General features: G+C 40.1%; 1 protein-coding gene across 1 annotated transcript; it reads right to left on the reverse strand.

Annotated features, from left to right (window-relative positions):
* Nucleotides 1–15,847: 15,847 nt before the first annotated feature.
* LOC133096929 (large ribosomal subunit protein uL29-like) lies at nt 15,848–16,231 on the reverse strand. The gene has a single exon (XM_061198829.1). It carries the CDS (start codon nt 16,193–16,195, stop codon nt 15,848–15,850), a length of 348 nt encoding a protein of 115 aa, XP_061054812.1. The 5' UTR covers nt 16,196–16,231.
* Between the last annotated feature and the right edge of the window lie 2,152 nt (nt 16,232–18,383).

Below are 18,383 nucleotides of genomic sequence, written 5' to 3' on the forward strand. Positions count from 1 at the left end.
ACATTTGGTAGTGTATATATGTCTATGCCACTCTCTCACCCTGTCACATCTTAACCCTCCCCCTCCCCATATCCTCAAGTCCATTCTCTAGTAGGTCTGTGTCTTTATTCCCATCTTGCCACTAGGTTCTTCATGACCTCTTTTTTTTTTTTCCCTTAGATTCCATATATATGTGTTAGCATACTGTATTTGTTTTTCTCTTTCTGACTTACTTCACTCTGTATGACAGACTCTAACTCCATCCACCTCATTACAAACACCTCCATTTCATTTCTTTTTATGGCTGAGTAATATTCCATTGTATATATGTGCCACATCTTCTTTATCCATTCATCCGATGATGGACACTTAGGTTGCTTCCATGTCTTGGCTATTGTAAATAGAGCTGCAATGAACATTTTGGTACATGACTCTTTTTGAATTATGGTTTTCTCAGGGTATATGCCCAGTAATGGGATTGCTGGGTCATATGGTAGTTCTATTTTTAGTTTTTTAAGGAACCTCCATACTGTTCTCCATAGTGGCTGTATCAATTTACATTCCCACCAACAGTGCAAGAGTGTTCCCTTATCTCCACACCCTCTCCAGCATTTATTGTTTGTAGATTTTTTGATGATGGCCATTCTGACAGGTGTGAGATGATATCTCATTGTAGTTTTGATTTGCATTTCTCTAATGATTAATGATGTTGAGCATTCTTTCATGTGTCTGTTGGCTATCTGTATATCTTCTTTGGAGAAATATCTATTTAAATCTTCTGCCCATTTTTGGATTGGGTTGTGCGTTTTTTTGTTATTGAGCTGCATGAGCTGCTTGTAAATCTTGGAGATTAATCCTTTGTCAGTTGCTTCATTTGCAAATATTTTCTCCCATTCTGAGGGTTGTCTTTTGGTCTTGTTTATGGTTTCCTTTGCTGTGCAAAAGCTTTTAAGTTTCATTAGGTCCCATTTGTTTATTTGTGTTTTTATTTCCATTTCTCTAGGACCTGGGTCAAAAAGGATCTTGCTGTGATTTATGTCATAGAGTGTTCTGCCTATGTTTTCCTCTAAGAGTTTGATAGTGTCTGGTCTTACACTTAGGTCTTTAATCCATTTTGAGTTTATTTTTGTGTATGGTGTCAGGGAGTGTTCTAATTTCAAACTTTTACATGTACCTGTCCAATTTTCCCAGCACCACTTATTGAAGAGGCTGCCTTTTCTCCACTGTATACGCTTGCCTCCTTTATCAAAGATAAGGTGACCATATGTGCATGGGTTTATCTCTGGGCTTTCTATCCTGTTCCATTGATCTCTATTTCTGTTTTTGTGCCAGTACCAAACTGTATTGATTACTGTAGCTTTGTATACAGTCTGAAGTCAGGGAGCCTGATTTCTCCAGCTCCATTTTTCGTTCTCAAGATTGCTTTGGCTATTCGTGTCTTTTGTGTTTCCATACAAATTGTGAAATTTTTTGTTCTAGTTCTGTTAAAAATGCCAGTGGTAGTTTGATAGGGATTGCATTGAATCTGTAGATTGCTTTGGGTAGTAGAGTCATTTTCACAATGTTGATTCTTCCAATCCAAGAACATGGTATATCTCTCCATCTATTTGTATCATCTTTAATTTCTTTCATCAGTTTCTTATAAATTTCTGCATACAGGTCTTTTGTCTCCTTAGGTAGGTTTATTCCTAGATATTTTATTCTTTTTGTTGCAGTGGTAAACGGGAGTGTTTTCTTAAATTCACCTTCAGATTTTTCATCATTACTGTATAGGAATGCAAGAGATTTCTGTGCATTAATTTTGTATCCTGCTACTTTACCAAATTCACTGATTAGCTCTAGTAGTTTTCTGGTAGCATCTTTAGGATTCTCTACGTATAGTATCATGTCATCTGCAAACAGTGACAGCTTTACTTCTTCTTTTCCGATTTGGATTCTTTTTATTTCTTTTTCTTCTCTGATTGCTGTGGCTAACACTTCCAAAACTATGTTGAATAATAATGGTGAGAGTGGGCAATCTTGTCTTGTTCCTGATCTTAGTGGAAATGGTTTCAGTTTTTCACCATTGAGGACAATGTTGGCTGTGGGTTTGTCATATATGGCCTTTATTATGTTGAGGAAAGTTCCCTCTATGCCTACTTTCCACAGGGCTTTTATCATAAATGGGTGTTGAATTTTGTCAAAAGCTTTCTCTGCACCTATTGAGATGATCATATGGTTTTTCTTCTTCAATTTGTTAATATGATGTATCACGTTGATTGGTTTGCGTATATTGAAGAATCCTTGCATTCCTGGAATAAACCCCACTTGATCATGGTGTATGATCCTTTTAAGGTGCTGTTGGATTCTGTTTGTAGTATTTTGTTGAGGATTTTTGCATCTATGTTCATCAGTGATATTGGCCTGTAGTTTTCTTTCTTTGTGATATCTTTGTCTGGTTTTGGTATCAGGGTGATGGTGGCCTCGTAGAATGAGTTGGGGAGTGTTCCTCCCTCTGCAATATTTTGGAAGAGTTTGAGAAGGATAGGTGTTAGCTCTTCTCTAAATGTTTGATAGAATTCGCCTGTGAAGCCATCTGGTCCTGGGCTTTTGTTTGTTGGAAGATTTTTAATCACAGTTTCAATTTCAGTGCTTGTGATTGGTCTGTTCATATTTTCTATTTCTTCCTGGTTCAATCTCGGCAGGTTGTGCATTTCTAAGAATCTGTCCATTTCTTCCAGGTTGTCCATTTTATTGACATAGAGTTGCTTGTAGTAATCTCTCATGATCGTTTGTATTTCTGCAGTGTCAGTGGTTACTTCTCCTTTTTCATTTCTAATTCTATTGATTTGAGTCTTCTCCCTTTTTCTCTTGATGAGTCTGGCTAATGGTTTATCAATTTTGTCTATCTTCTCAAAGAACCGGCTTTTAGTTTCATTGATTTTTGCTATTGTTTCCTTCATTTCTTTTTCATTTATTTCTGATCTGATCTTTATGATTTCTCTCCTTCTGCTAGCTTTGGGGTTTTTTTGTTCTTCTTTCTCTAATTGCTTTAGGTGCAAGGTTAGGTTGTTTATTCGAGATGTTTCCTGTTTCTTGAGGTAGGCTTGTATTGCTATAAACTTCCCTCTTAGAACTGCTTTTGCTGCGTCCCATAGGTTTTGGGTCGTCGTGTCTCCATTGTCATTTGTTTCTAGGTATTTTTTGATTTCCCCTTTGATTTCTTCAGTGATCACTTCGTTATTAAGTAGTGTATTGTGTAGCCTCCATGTGTTTGTATTTTTTTACAGATCTTTTCCTGTAATTGATATCTAGTCTCATAGCGTTGTGGTCGGAAAAGATACTTGATACGATTTCAATTTTCTTAAATTTACCAAGGCTTGATTTGTGACCCAAGATATGATCTATCCTGGAGAATGTTCCATGAGCACTTGAGAAAAATGTGTATTCTGTTGTTTTTGGGTGGAATGTCCTATAAATATCAATTAAGTCCATCTTGTTTAATGTATCATTTAAAGCTTGTGTTTCCTTATTTATTTTCATTTTGGATGATCTGTCCATTGGTGAAAGTGGGGTGTTAAAGTCCCCTTCTATGATTGTGTTGCTGTTGATTTCCTCTTTTATGGCTGTTATTATTTGCCTTATGTATTGAGGTGCTCCTATGTTGGGTGCATAAATATTTACAATTGTTATACCTTCCTCTTGGATCGATCCCTTGATCATGATATAGGGTCCTTCTTTGTCTCTTGTAATAGTCTTTATTTTAAAGTCTATTTTGTCTGATATGAGAATTGCTACTCCAGCTTTCTTTTGATTTCCATTTGCATGGAATATCTTTTTCCATCCCCTCACTTTCAGTCTGTATGTGTCTCTAGGTCTAAAGTGGACCTCTTGTAGACAGCATATATATGGGTCTTGTTTTTGTATCCATTCAACCAGTCTGTGTCTTTTGGTGGGAGCATTTAATCCATTTACATTTAAGGTAATTATTGATATGTATGTTCCTATTCCCATTTTCTTAAATGTTTTGGGTTTGTTATTGTAGGTGTTTTCCTTTTCTTGTGTTTCTTGCCTAGAGAAGTTTCTTTAGCATTTGTTGTAAAGCTGGTTTGGTGGTGCTGAATTCTGTTAGCTTTTGTTTGGCTGAAAAGCTTTTGACTTCTCCATCGAATCTGAATGATATCCTTGCTGGGTAGAGTAATCTTGGTTGTAGATTTTTCTCCTTCATCACTTTAAGTATATCCTGCCACTTCCTTTTGGCCTGCAGAGTTCCCACTGAAAAATCAGCTGATAACCTTATGGGGATTTCTTTGTATGTTTTTTTTTCTTGCTGCTTTTAATATTTTTCCTTTGAATTTAATTTTTGTTAATTTGATTAATATGTGTCTTGGTGTGTTTTTCCTAGGGTTTATCCTGTATGGGATTCTCTGTGCTTCCTGGACTTGGTTGACTATTTCCTTTCCTATGTTGGGGAAGTTTTGCACTATAATCTCTTCAAATATTTTCTCAGACACTTTCTTTTTCTCTTCTTCTTCTGGGACCCCTGTAATTCGAATGTTGGTGCGCTTAATGTTGTCCCAGAGGTCTCTGAAATTATCTTCAATTCTTTTCATTCTTCTTTCTTTATTCTGCTCCTCAATAGTTATTTCCACCATTTTGTCTTCCAGCTCACTTATTCATTCTTCTGCCTCAGTTATTCTGTTATTCATTCCTTCTAGTGTATTTTTCATTTCAGGTATTGTGTTGTTCATCTCTGTTTGTTTGTTCTTTAGTTCTTCTAGATCTTTCTTAAACATTTCTTGTATTTTCTCAATATGTGTCTCCATTCTATTTCCAAGATTCTGGATCACCTTTACTATCATTACTCTGAATTCTTTTTCAGGTAAATTGCCTATTTCCTCTTCATTTACTTGGTCTTGTAGGTATTTACCTTGCTCCTTCATCTATGACATATTTTTCCCATCTCTCTCTCTCTTTTTTTTAATGTGTGGTATTGTGTTCCTGTTTTTCTGGTTGTTTGGCCTGACGCTTCCAACACTGGAATTTGTAGGCTATTGGGTAGAGTTGGGTCTTGGTGCTGAGATGAGGACCTCTGTGAGACCTCAGTCTGATGAATATTCCCTGGGGTCTGAGGTTCTCTGTTAGTCCAGTGCTTTGTACTCGGAACTCCCACCTCAGGAACTTTAACCTGACCCTGGGATCGTGAACCAAGATGCCACAAGCCACGTGGGGTGGCAAAAAAAAAGAGAAAAATAAGAAAATAAAAAATAAAATTAGACTAGGAACTAAGAGATATGTTAGAAAGAATGTAAATATAAAAGTATAGATGAATCAACAACTGGAATGTACATCAGTACCACAATAGTAAACAAGAGGAGGAGGGAAAGGGAGAAAAAAAAAACCCAAAAAAAGGTGGGTGGAAAGGCCTTGGCTGTCGACAGTGTGGCCTAAGCAAGGGCGAGGTTTGGACGGTAGTTGGGGTTAATGCTCAGGACCAACAGGGCTGGAAAAGGCCCTGGGGGCTTTGGGGAGGTGGGGCTTAGGCTCAAGGAACAGAAGGGGCTCAGGCTGCCCCCCACCCCTGGTCTCTGAGAGCAGGGGACCTCACCTGGGAGCCTAGCAGGCTTCCTGTGTTCGATTGGGAGGGGCAAACCCCCTCCTCTCCTCTCCTGCTCCTCTGATCTGGGGTCTGGGAGCACCCCTCTCACCTCCCTCTACTGATGTCCCCTATCTCCCTCCTATGCTCCCAGGACCAATGCGACCAGTGGGTGGGAGGGGGAGGGGGGCCTTGGAGGCCAGGGGATCAGCCTGGGAGCTCAGCAGGCTCCCTGGGCCCGAGTGGGCCAGGCGATCACCCTCTACTCCTCTCCCACTCTTCCCAGAGAGTCCCTACCCCGCCTCTCCTGATCTCCCTGGCCTCAGGGGCACCAATCCTTTCTGGCTTCCACTCTTCCTACCCCCTCAGTCCCCTACGTCCTACTGGTTCACTTTGGGTTTCCTCCCATCTCTTTGGGGGTCACAGTCCCCTCCCACAGCGGCCAGCAGGTGCCCTAGTTGTGGGGAGATGCTAACTCCACGTCTTCCCACACTGCCATCTTGACTCCTCCCCCATACATTTGTTTCTTAAGCTGCAAAGGAACTCCAGTTTTATAAGACTCACTCCTGTGGCCAAGAACCATAGCCCTGGAGTAAGAGCCCCAGTGACTCCCTAACACCAGAACTTCTTCCCTAGGAACTGATCTCCTCCGAGCCCCTCCTGGATCAGAAGCATACAGAAGCTTTATACTTTTACTCACCCCCCCCTCACATTTTTAGATATTGATATTATAATTTACGTCTTTTTGTATTATATATTTCATAGCAAGTTATTTTGTGTGTGTGTGTGTGTGTGTGTGTGTGTGTGTGTGTGTGTGGCCTCATGGCATGCAGGATTTTTGCTTCCCGGCCAGGAATTGAACACGTGCCCCCTGAAGTGGACCACTACTGGACCACCAGGGAAGTCCTGTTGTAGTTATTTTTAAAATACAATTTATTTTTTGACTTCAAAAGAGTTTTAAGTGAATTATGCACCACCTTTACAATATTAGAGAATCTGACTTGGATATATATTTACCATTAACAATGAGTTACACACAATCCCATGTTTTTATGATGTTAATTAGCATCATTTCATTTCAGTTTGAAGAACTCCCTTTATCATTTCTTGCAAGGCAAGTCTAGTGGTGATGAGATCTCCCAGCATTGTTTCTTCAGGAAAATCTTTATTTCTACTTTATTTCTGAAGAACAGCTTTGCTGCATATAGTATTCTTGGTTGACAGTTTTTTTCCTTCAATATTTTGAGTATATCATCTCACTCCCTTGACATGCAATGTTTCTGCTGAGACTGTTGCTAGTCTTATGGGCACTCCCTTGTGTGATGAGTGGCTTTTCTCATGCTGTTTTCAAAAATCTCTATTTGTCTTTGAATTTGACGTCTAATTATAATGTGTCTCAGTGCAGCCCTTTTTGGCTTCAACCTGTTTGGGTTCTTTTGGACTCCATGGATCTGGATATTTATTTTTCTTGCCATATTTGGGATGTTCTCACCCATTATTACTTTAAATAGAATTTCTGTCTCTTTTTCTTCTCCTCTGGGAGTCCCATATTGCATATAGTGTTTTTCTTTATTGGTATCCCAAAGTGCTTTAAGCATTCTACATTCTTTTTCAATATTTTTTTCCTCCTCTGACTGGATAATTTCCTATGACCTGATTCCAGTTCAGAAATTCTTTCTTCCAGTTGGCTGAGTCTCATGTCGATGCTCTCTATTGAATTCTTCAGTTCAGTTATGTGTTCTTCAGCTCTAGGATTTATGGTTTTTATGGTTTCTATTTCTTTTTTGAACTCTTATTTTGTCATGGACTGTTTTTCTAATTTTGTTTAGTTTTCTGTCTGTTTTTGTAGATCACTGAACTAGTTTGAGAGGATTATTCTGAGTTGTTTGTCAGTCAGTTCATAGTTCTCCTTTTCTTTACAGTCAGTTTTCTTTTGTGGTGTCTTGTTTACCTGAGTCTTCTTGATTCTTTGCTCTGGTATCTGCACATTTGAGTAGGTAGTCTCCTCTTCCAGACTTTACAGATTTGCTTCAGCAGGGATAGTCCTTCAAAAGTCAGCTCAGGTTGAGGTCCTGGATGGGTCAGCTCATAGCATCTTCGGTCTGGTGAAGATTGCTACTGAGGTTTCTGTTTGGGGAAGGGCACTACCTGAGCTCTGAGGTCAGGCAGGATGCTGCCAGCTGGGCTTCTTGGTTGAGTGCGCCTGCTAGCTGTGTTCTGCATTAAAGTGGGGCTGCTGGGTGGGCTTCTTCATTGGGTGAAGTTGCTGGGCTTTCATATGACCTATCTTTATATGACCTAAGACCTTTTCAGATGACATATAAATATATGTTTTGCAATCAGGTGGAGCTACTACTTGGTCTCTACAGTCACCTCTGGAGAAGGTTGCTGTGTTTTTGGGTTTTTTTCCTGGCAGGGTTGTGCTGTAGGGTAGTTGGACTCCTCAACTGGGCAGTGCTACAGGCTTTGTTCCACAGTCACTGCACTTAGAGTGGATTCTCAGGCCATGATCCCCAAGTGGATGGTGCCACTGGCTGGGGTCTCTGTTCATGCAGGCCCATAGGCAGGACTCCTCAGACAGCTGCTCAGGCTGTGGTCTGCTGTTAGGCAAGGATGCAGACTTTGCCTCAATGTTTGGCTGACCCTGAAGCTGGGCCTCAGGTAGACCCTGACTGTACTCTGCTTTTGGGTAATATCACTGGCCAGGCTTTTTTATTGGGAGAGGGCTCTTGCTATATTCTGCAGTTGGTTTGGGCTACAGACTGTGCTCTGAGGTTGGGATGGATCACTGGTTGTGTTTCCTTGTCAGGTGGGGCCACAGGCTATGCTCCATAGTTTGTTTGGTCACTGGCTGTGCTCCCTGCCTGAGCAACATCACAGGCTGCGTTCAGCACCTGAGGAAGGGCATACACTGAGCTCTGCTGTTGGACAGGGCTGTAAGCTGGGGTCCAGGCTGGCTGGTAACACAGGCTGGATTACAGTGTGTCCAAGGTCACTGTTATGGCTCATAGGTTATGCAGGGCAGAGGTTATTCTTTACAGTTGGGTAGGACTGCTGGGTTGGTTCCCCGCCATGCATCGCTGTAGGATGGGCTCTCCAGCTGCTCAGATTCTCTGGGAAGGTCTCCTTGTTGGTCAGGACTGGAGACTATTGACGGGGCTTTGAAGATGATTCCCTGTGCAGGCAGAGCCTTAGAACAGGCTCCATGGCAGATACAGCTCACTGGCTGGTGACCTGAATCAGAAAGAACTAGCCACTGAGCTCCCTGGGTAGACAGCGCCACTGACTGGGCTCTCTGCTAGGTGCAGCTGCAGTGATCTGCCACATTCCGACTGCTGGGTCCTGGAAGACCAGCCCCATTACCCTATGTCTCTATGATCCTCAGTAGTCAAGCCCCACAGATTTTCCCACTAATCCCATTAATCCCCAAGTGGGCCTCCTGGGAAGTGCCCTGCAGTGCTGGGGGAGCTGACTGTCCCTTCTGGGCTCTTTTCTTTCCCCTGGAGAAACTGTAGGCCCAGGTGGGGGGTGAGGTATGTGTCCTCTCAGTGTGGTGCTCTGCCTGCCTGGGGAGGGGTGATGCAGTTGGAGTGTTATTATCTAATGTGGTCCTTCTCAGTCTCTGTTTTCCAAGGGTGTGCTTCAGCCTCACCTCCTAGTTTTGGGATTTTTACAAAGGTGCTTGTCTATGACTAATTGCTAGTTAGTCTGCTTGTGAGGGGACTTAGGTTGGGAACAAGCTTTGTCACCATCTTGATGACATCCCTTTCCTGAGTTTTAAATTGTCTAACACCAGACACCAACACTGAGCATTAATATACTGCCATGTCTTAGGGGCATATCAGCTTCCAAAGCTGGTTGTCACAGAGTGGCTCCTCTCCTCATCCACTGGCAAGGACTGGTCACATGAACACACCTACCACAAGGGAGGCTAGGAATGCCGTCCAGCTGTGTGTCCAAAGAAGGAGAAGATGGATTTTGATGAACGACTAGAATTCTCTGCAATCGTGAATAACTCACTGGGATTTATTCTGCTTCACAAATCTTCATTGAGTACTGATTTTTTTTCTGACCACAGAACTAAGAGGTAAAAGGGTGACAGAACTGATTCAGCTGACCCTGGCCGGGAAGAAATTCATAGTCTAAAGAAGGATTAAAGATTTTGTGTGAATGAGCTACCATCCTAAGACACATAAGGATACTGTGAGTGAGCTGTAGAAGTTCAGTGAATTATTCTCGACGGGTAACTTGACTGAAGATGATAGCAACTGAGGTCTACTTTCAGATATAAACAAGATTTTATTGGTGGAAAAAGATGGCAGAAGGAACTAGAAAAACAACCGAGTAATGATAGGATGAAGGGACTGGGCAGCATTACATGTGGACAGGAAGCAGTACCTTCTAGAATCTGGCAGTATGAGAAAGGGCTGGAATCTTGCCCCAAATTGCCCTTATTCAAAGTTAGTCATTCTTTCACTCTTAGTCCACTGATATTTGTTGAGTTCCCCAAGCCCTGTGGGCCCTGTCTTGTATGTGGAGAGGTGGGGAGCAGAGTGTGGACTGACCTCTGTTTCCAAGGAACCCGCAGTCCCCTCTATCTCAACCAAACCAACACCCACATCAATTTCAGAAGAGGTACAAATGCAAGGGATATACTGGCCTCTGAACCAGAGACTTGTCTGCTTTTTACCTGCAAGGCTGGACTCGGGTCAGAACTTGAAACCTCTGTGTTCCTGTCCATTTGCATTGAGTTCTACATATTGTGTATGTGAGGGCTGAGCGGGACATATTTTATATGAGCTGGAGAGTGACATCACCTCTGTGAATGAGACCTGGACCCCGACCAGTCATCCTGCAGGTGAGAGAGCTGATCAATGTCACTGTAGTTAAACCCTCCTGGACACTGTTCCACCCCCTGTGTGGAAACCTGAGAGAGGAACCTGTAACCGATGGCAGGTATGCACCTGTGGTCATTCTTGCTGTAATGGTGACATTCCCTGGCTGAGGGCACAGGGCTAGGAGAAATAGATGTTATAGTTCATTTCTGCTTCCCTGTCTTGGCTGGAAAACCAAAGCAGTCAGGACTTAGGTCATTGTGTTAAAAACCTTTAGGCTGATCTGAAATCATAACATGCCCTGAAAATTTTCTCTTCTCATATAGTCTACTTTGTTTAAATACCACTGGGAATGATAAAAATAATCCTATTTTTCCACTCTGAAAAGCATAAAACACCAAACCTTGGGTTTTCTTTAAGACGATACAAAAAGTTTATATCGTTCAAACGTTCATTAAAGTGCAATATATCTCAAAAGGCTCCTTGCTTTGAAATGACATATTCTAATGATAAAACCATTGCCTGAGGAAAGAACAGAAATCTTCCTCCATCCCAGATGAGAAGGAATTCTGGATCAGATGTTAGGAGAGTGTGTCCTTGGACAATTCAGGTTCATGCTCTGGTCTTCAGTTTCCTTTCCCTATCTGTCAGGTGGACATAGGATGGGGGTCTAAATGGTTTCTAGAAACTCTTGTAGTTCAACAATCAATGGATGTGAGAGAACAAATGTGCTATAAACCATGAAACAGTTGATACAAATAGATTTTCCCTTAATATTCATAAGCTATTAGAATTTCGTAACCTCAGGGCACCAGCTCTAACATGAGTTATCAGAATGAAACTCCTTTACGTCTCTTGTGTCATGGAAAGTTACCCTTTATGTGAACAGTGGTGTATGTACTGCTCCTTCCATTTTACCAGGGTTTATTCTTGATCTTGAAGCTTTTTGTTGATAATTAGTGCAGATATATATTAAGTATGATGATCCCTGGATTAGCATCCATCGAGCAAACTCTAATCTTCAAACTCAGTTATAGTCATTAATTCTAACCCTAACTGCCAGGGAATTTCCCTAAGTCTTATTTTTAAAATCCTCATATTTATTCTTGTTCTGAGCAAGGTTTAAAGCAAACAACTGTTTATTGTTTTGAGGGGATTGCAGTGAATATATCGACAATTTTCATTTGCTTTTGCTCCTTCTGTGATGTATTTCTCACATATGCAGCCACATAACAAAACAAAACGTTCTTCTTTCTGCTTTGAAACAGCCACCCTCTTGCCAAGCTTAGGCTGCACACGCTTCACCTTTGTCTGGAAGATCAAAGCATCAAGTAAAAGATGTGTGTTTGCGTCCACGCAGCTTCCCAGAGCCCGCCTGCATCACACTTCTGTAGCCAACAGCCCTCATCCTTTCTTTCCAGGGTGGTTGACCCCTATTTCCCCTGGGGTGAGCTTTACGGAATTTTGACCCATATCGTTTGAGTTTGTTGGGATTTGGGGGAAAAGCAATTGCCTAATCCTGGTTGTTCCGAGCAGGAGACACATAGGAAATTTGAAAGGAAAGAACATGAGCTTTCTTTTTCTTTTAATTACAAAAATTAAAAAAAAATTTTTCTGGCCATACCACACCCTCGGCAGTGAAAGTGTGGAGTTCTAACCACTGGACCACCAGGGAATTCCCTCTTTTTATTTTTGTAAACAGTTTTATTGAGATATAATTTACATGCCATACAGCCCATTAAAATTATACAATTCAGTGGTTCTTAATAAATCCATAGAGTTGTTCAACCATCACTATACTTTTAGAACATTTCCATCACCCCAACAGGAGCCTTGGGCCCTAAATGTGATAACTCCTCATTTGTCCTCTCCCCTGGCTCTAATGAACAGTAATGTACCTACAGTCTCTATGGATTTGCCAGTTAGGACCATTCATATAAATGGAATCCTGTCATATGTGGTCTTTAAAGTGTGAATTTTCCTTGTAGCATAAAATGAAAAACTCATGCATAATTGTATCATGTATCAGTTATTCATTCATCTCTATGGTTGAATACTTTTCTCATATGAATATACCTTATTTTATTTATCCATTGATCCATTGACAGCATTTAGGTCATTTTCTCCTTTTTTTTTTTTTTAGACAGTAAATATGGTCTATTTTTGCTTCTTTCCAATAGAATACATTTGATCACCTTTTTTTTTATACAGCAGGTTTTTATTAGTCATCAATTTTATACACATCAGTGTATACATGTCAATCCCAAACGCCCAATTCATCACAGCACCAGCCCCACACCCCCGCGGCTTTCCCCCCTTGGTGTCCATACATTTGTTCTTTACATTTGTGTCTCAATTTCTGCCCTGCAAACCGGTTCATCTGTATCGTTTTTCTAGGTTCCACATATATGCGTTAGTATACGATATTTGTTTTTCTCTTTCGGACTTACTCCACTCTGTATGACAGTCTCTAGATCCATCCACGTCTCAACAAATGACCCAATTTGGTTCCTTTTAATGGCTGAGTAATATTCCATTGTATATATGTACCACATCTTCTTTATCCATTCGTCTGTCGATGGGCTTTAGGTTGCTTCCATGACCTGGCTATTGTAAATAGTGCTGCAATGAACATTGGGGTGCATGTGTCTTTTTGAATTATGGTTTTCTCTGGGTATATGCCCAGTAGTGGAATTGCTGGATCATATGGTAATTCTATTTTTAGTTTTTTAAGGAATCTCCGTACTGTTCTCCATAGTGGCTCTATCAGTTTACATTCCCACAAACAGTGCAAGAAGGTTCTCTTTTCTCCACACCCTCTCCAGCATTTGTTGTTTCTAGATTTTCTGATGAAGCCCATTCTAACTGGTGTGAGGTGATACCTCATTGTAGTTTTGATTTGCATTTCTCTAATAATTAGTGATGTTGAGCAGCTGTTCATGTGCTTCTTGGCCATCTGTATGTCTTCTTTGGAGAAATGTCTATTTAGGTTTTCTGCCCATTTTTGGATTGGGTTGTTTGTTTTTTTTTAGTATCGAGCTGCATGAGCTGTTTATATACTTTGGAGATTAATCCTTGTCCATTGATTCATTTGCAAATATTTTCTCCCATTCTGAGGGCTGTCTTTTGGTCTTGTTTATGGTTTCCTTTGCTGTGCAAAAGCTTTTAAGGTTCATTAGGTCCCATTTGTTTATTTAGGTTTTTATTTCCATTACTCTAGGAGGTGAATCACAAAAGATGTTGCTGTGATTTCTGTAAAAGAGTGTTCTTCCTATGTTTTCTTCTAAGTGTTTTATAGTGTCCGGTCTTACATTTAGGTCTCTAATCCATTTTGAGTTTATTTTTGTGTATGGTGTTAGGGAGTGTTCTAATTTCATTCTTTTACATGTAGCTGTCCAGTTTTCCCAGCACCACTTATTGAAGAGACTGTCTTTTCTCCATTGTATATCCTTGCCTCCTTTGTCATAGATTAGTTGACCATAGGTGCGTGGGTTTATCTCTGGGCTTTCTATCTTGTTCCATTGATCTATATTTCTGGTTTTTTGCCAGTACCATATGGTCTTGATTACTGTAGCTTTGTAGTATAGTCTGAAGTCAGGGAGTCTGATTCCCCCAGCTCCGTTTTTTTCCCTCAAGACTGCTTTGGCTATTCAGGGTCTTTTGTGTCTCCATACAAATTTTAAGATTTTTTTGTTCTAGTTCTGTAAAAAATGCCATTGGTAATTTGATAGGGATTGCATTGAATCTGTAGATTGCTTTGGGTAGTATAGTCATTTTCACAATATTGATTCTTCCAATCCAAGAACATGGTATATCTCTCCATCTATTGGTATCATCTTTAATTTCTTTCGTCAGTGTCTTATAGTTTTCTGCATACAAGTCTTTTGTCTCCCTAGGTAGGTTTATTCCTAAGTATTTTATTCTTTTTGTTACAATGGTAAATGGGAGTGTTTCCTTAATTTCTCTTTCAGATATTTCATCATTAGTGTATAGGATACAAGAGATTTCTGTGCATTAATTTTGTATCCTGCAACTTTACCAAATTCATTGATTAGCTTTAGTAATTTTCTGGTGGCATCCTTAGGATTCTCTCTATATAGTATCACATCATCTGCAAACAGTGAAAGTTTTACTTCTTCTTTTCCAATTTGTATTCCTTTTATTTCTTTTTCTTCTCTGATTGCTGAGGCTAGGACATCCAAAACTATGTTGAATAATAGCAGTGAGAGTGGCTATCATTGTGTTGTTCCTGATCTTAGAGGAAATGCTTTCAGTTTTTCACCATTGAGAATGATGTTTGCTGTGTGTTTGTCATATATGGCCTTTATTATGGTGAGGTAGCTTCCCTTTATGCCCACTTTCTGGAGAGTTTTTGTCATAAATGCGTGTTGAATTTTGTCGAAATCTTTTCCTTTTTTTTAACATCTTTATTGGAGTATAATTGCTTTACAATGGTGTCTTAGTTTCTGCTTTATAACAAAGTGAATCAGTTACACATATACATATGTTCCCATATCTCTTCCTCTTGCATCTCCCTCCCTCCCATCCTCCCTATTCCACCACTCTAGGTGGTCACAAAGCACCAAGCTGATCTCCCTGTGCTATGCCGCTGCTTCCCACTAGCTATCTATTTTACGTTTGTAGTATATATATGTCCATTCCACTCTCTCACTTTGTCACAGCTTACTCTTTCCCCTCTCCATATCCTCAAGTCCATTCTCTAGTAGGTCTGTGTCTTTATTCCTGTCTTACCACTAGGTTCTTCATGACCATTTTTTCCCCCTTAGATTCCATATATATATGTTAGCATACCGTATTTGTTTTTCTCTTTCTGACTTACTTCACTCTGTATGACAGACTCTAGGTCCATCCACCTCACTACAAATAACTCAATTTCGTTTCCTTTTATGGCTGAGTAATATTCCATTGTATATATGTGCCACATCTTCTTTATCCATTCATTTGTCGATGGACACTTAGGTTGCTTCCATGTCCTGGCTATTGTAAATAGAGCTGCAATGAACATTTTGGTACATGACTCTTTTTGAATTATGGTTTTCACAGGGTATATGCCCAGTAGTGGGATTGCTGGGTCATACGGTAATTCTATTTTTAAGTAACCTCCATACTGTTCTTCATAGTGGCTGTATTAATTTATATTCCCACCAAGAGTACAAGAGTGTTCCCTTTTCTCCACACCCTCTCCAGCATTTATTGTTTGTAGATTTTTTGATGATGGCCATTCTGACCGGTGTGAGATGATATCTCATTGTAGTTTTGATTTGCATTTCTCTAATGATTAATGATGTTGAGCATTCTTTCATGTGTTTGTTGGCAATCTGTGTATCTTCTTTGGAGAAATGTCTATTTAGGTCTTCTGCCCAGTTTTGGATTGGGTTTTTTGTTTTTTGTTTTTGTTTTTTTTTCCAGTTTGTTTGTTTTATTGACACCTGGATGCTCAGGCCTTGACCGCGTACTTCCGCTGCTGCTTCTTGGTCTTCAGGTTCTCTTCGTGTTTGTTGAGCCGGCGGCGCATGGCACGCGTTTTCTTGGGCCGCAGATCCAGGGGCTTGTACTTCTTGCCCTTATAGAATTTCCTGAGGTTCTCTTTCTGAGTCTGGTTAATGACGGTGAGTACACGGGCGATGGATTTGCGAACAACTCGGATCTTGGAGAGTTTGGAAGCCACGCCGCCTGTTACTTTAGCCACGCGTAGCTGGGACAGCTCCACTTTCAGGTCCTCCAGCTGTTTCAGCAGCTCCTCCTTCTTCTTGCCGCGAAGGTCTCGAGCCTTAATCTTGGCCATGACTGTACAGTGAGCCTCCGCTGCCTTCTCGGAGGGAAAGAGCGGTTTTTTGTTTTTTTGTTACTGAGCTGCATGAGGTGCTTGTAAATTTTGGAGATTAATCCTTTGTCAGTTGCTTCATTTGCAAATATTTTCTCCCATTCTGAGGGTTGTCTTTTCATCTTGTTTATGGTTTCCTTTGCTGTGCAAAAGCTTTTAAGTTTCATTAGGTCCCATTTGTTTATATTTGTTTTTATTTCCATTTCTCTAGGAGCTGGGTAAAAAAGGATCTTCCTGTGATTTATGTCATAGAGTGTTCTGCCTATGTTTTCCTCCAAGAGTTTGATAGTGTCTGACCTTACATTTAGGTCTTTATTACATTTTGAGTTTATTTTTGTGTATAGTGTTAGGGAGTGTTCTAATTTCATACTTTTACATGTACCTGTCCAGTTTTCCCAGCACCACTTATTGAAGAGGCTGTCTTTTCTCCACTGTATACGCTTGCCTCCTTTATCAAAGATAAGGTGACCATATGTGCATGGGTTTATCTCTGGGCTTTCTATCCTGTTCCATTGATCTGTATTTCCGTTTTTGTGCCAGTACCATACTGTCTTGATTACTGTAGCTTTCTAGTATAGTCTGAAATCAGGGAGCCTGATTTCTCCAGCTCCATTTTTCGTTCTCAAGATTGCTTTGTTTATTCAGGGTCTTTTGTGTTTCCATACAAATTTTAAGATTTTTTGTTCTAGTTCTGTAAAAAATGCCATTGGTAATTTGATAAGGATTGCATTGAATCTGTAGATTGCTCTGGGTAGTAGAGTCATTTTCACAATGTTGATTCTCACAATCCAAGAGCATGGTACATCTCTCCATCTATTTGTATCATCTTTAGTTTCTTTCATCAGTGTCTTATAATTTTCTGCATACAGGTCTTTTGTCTCCTTAGGTAGGTTTATTCCTAGATATTTTATTCTTTTTGTTGCAGTGGTAAATGAGAGTGTTTTCTTAATTTCACCTTCAGATTTTTCGTCATTAGTGTATAGGAATGCAAGAGATTTCTGTGCATTAATTTTGTATCCTGCTACTTTACCAAATTCATTGATTAGCTCTAGTAGTTTTCTGGTAGCATCTTTAGGATTCTCTATGTATAGTATCATGTCATCTGCAAACAGTGACAGCTTTATTTCTTCTTTTCCGATTTGGATTCCTTTTCTTTTTTTTTCTTCTCTGATTGCTGTGGCTAACACTTCCAAAACTATGTTGAATAATAGTGGTGAGAGTGGGCAACCTTGTCTTGTTCCTGATCTTAGTGGAAATGCTTTCAGTTTTTCACCATTGAGGACGATGTTGGCTGTGGGTTTGTAATATATGGCCTTTATTATGTTAAGGTAAGTTCCCTCTATGCCTAGTTTCTGAAGGGTTTTTTTTTTATCATAAATCGGTGTTGAATTTTGTCAAAAGCTTTCTCTGCATCTATTGAGATGATCATATGGTTTTTCTCCTTCAATTTGTTAATATGGTGTATCACATTGATTGATTTGCGTATATTGAAGAATCCTTGCATTCCTGGAATAAACCCCACTTGATCATGGTGTATGATCTTTTTAATGTGCTGTTGGATTCTGTTTGCTAGTATTTTGTTGAGGATTTTTGCATCTATGTTCATCAGTGATATTGGCCTGTAGTTTTCTTTCTTCGTGACACCTTTGGTTTTGGTATCAGGGTGATGGTGGCCTTGTAGAATCAGTTGGGGAGTGTTCCTCTCTCTGCAATACTTTGGAAGAGTTTGAGAAGGATAGGTGTTAGCTCTTCTCTAAGTGTTTGATAGAATTCGCCTGTGAAGCCATCTGATCCTGGGCTTTTGTTTGTTGGAAGATTTTTAATCACAATTTCAATTTCAGTGCTTGTGATTGGTCTGTTCATATTTTCTATTTCTTCCTGGTTCAGTCTCGGCAGCTTGTGCATTTCTAAGAATTTGTCCATTTCTTCTAGGTTGTCCATTTTATTGGCATAGAGTTGCTTGTAGTAATCTCTCATGATCGTTTGTATTTCTGCAGTGTCAGTTGTTACTTCTCCTTTTTCATTTTTAATTCTATTGATTTGAGTCTTCTCCCTTTTTCTCTTGAAGAGTCTGCCTAATGGTTTATCAATTTTGTTCATGTTCTAAAAGAACCAGATTTTAGTTTCTTTGATCTTTGCTATCATTTCA

Source organism: Eubalaena glacialis, chromosome 1 (assembly GCF_028564815.1).
Source record: "Eubalaena glacialis isolate mEubGla1 chromosome 1, mEubGla1.1.hap2.+ XY, whole genome shotgun sequence".
Taxonomy (NCBI): domain Eukaryota; kingdom Metazoa; phylum Chordata; class Mammalia; order Artiodactyla; family Balaenidae; genus Eubalaena; species Eubalaena glacialis.

Coding starts and splice junctions, on each gene's coding strand:
- LOC133096929 (XM_061198829.1), bottom strand. CDS start 16,195: ATGGCCAAGATTAAGGCTCGAGACCTTCGCGGCAAGAAGAAGGAGGAG.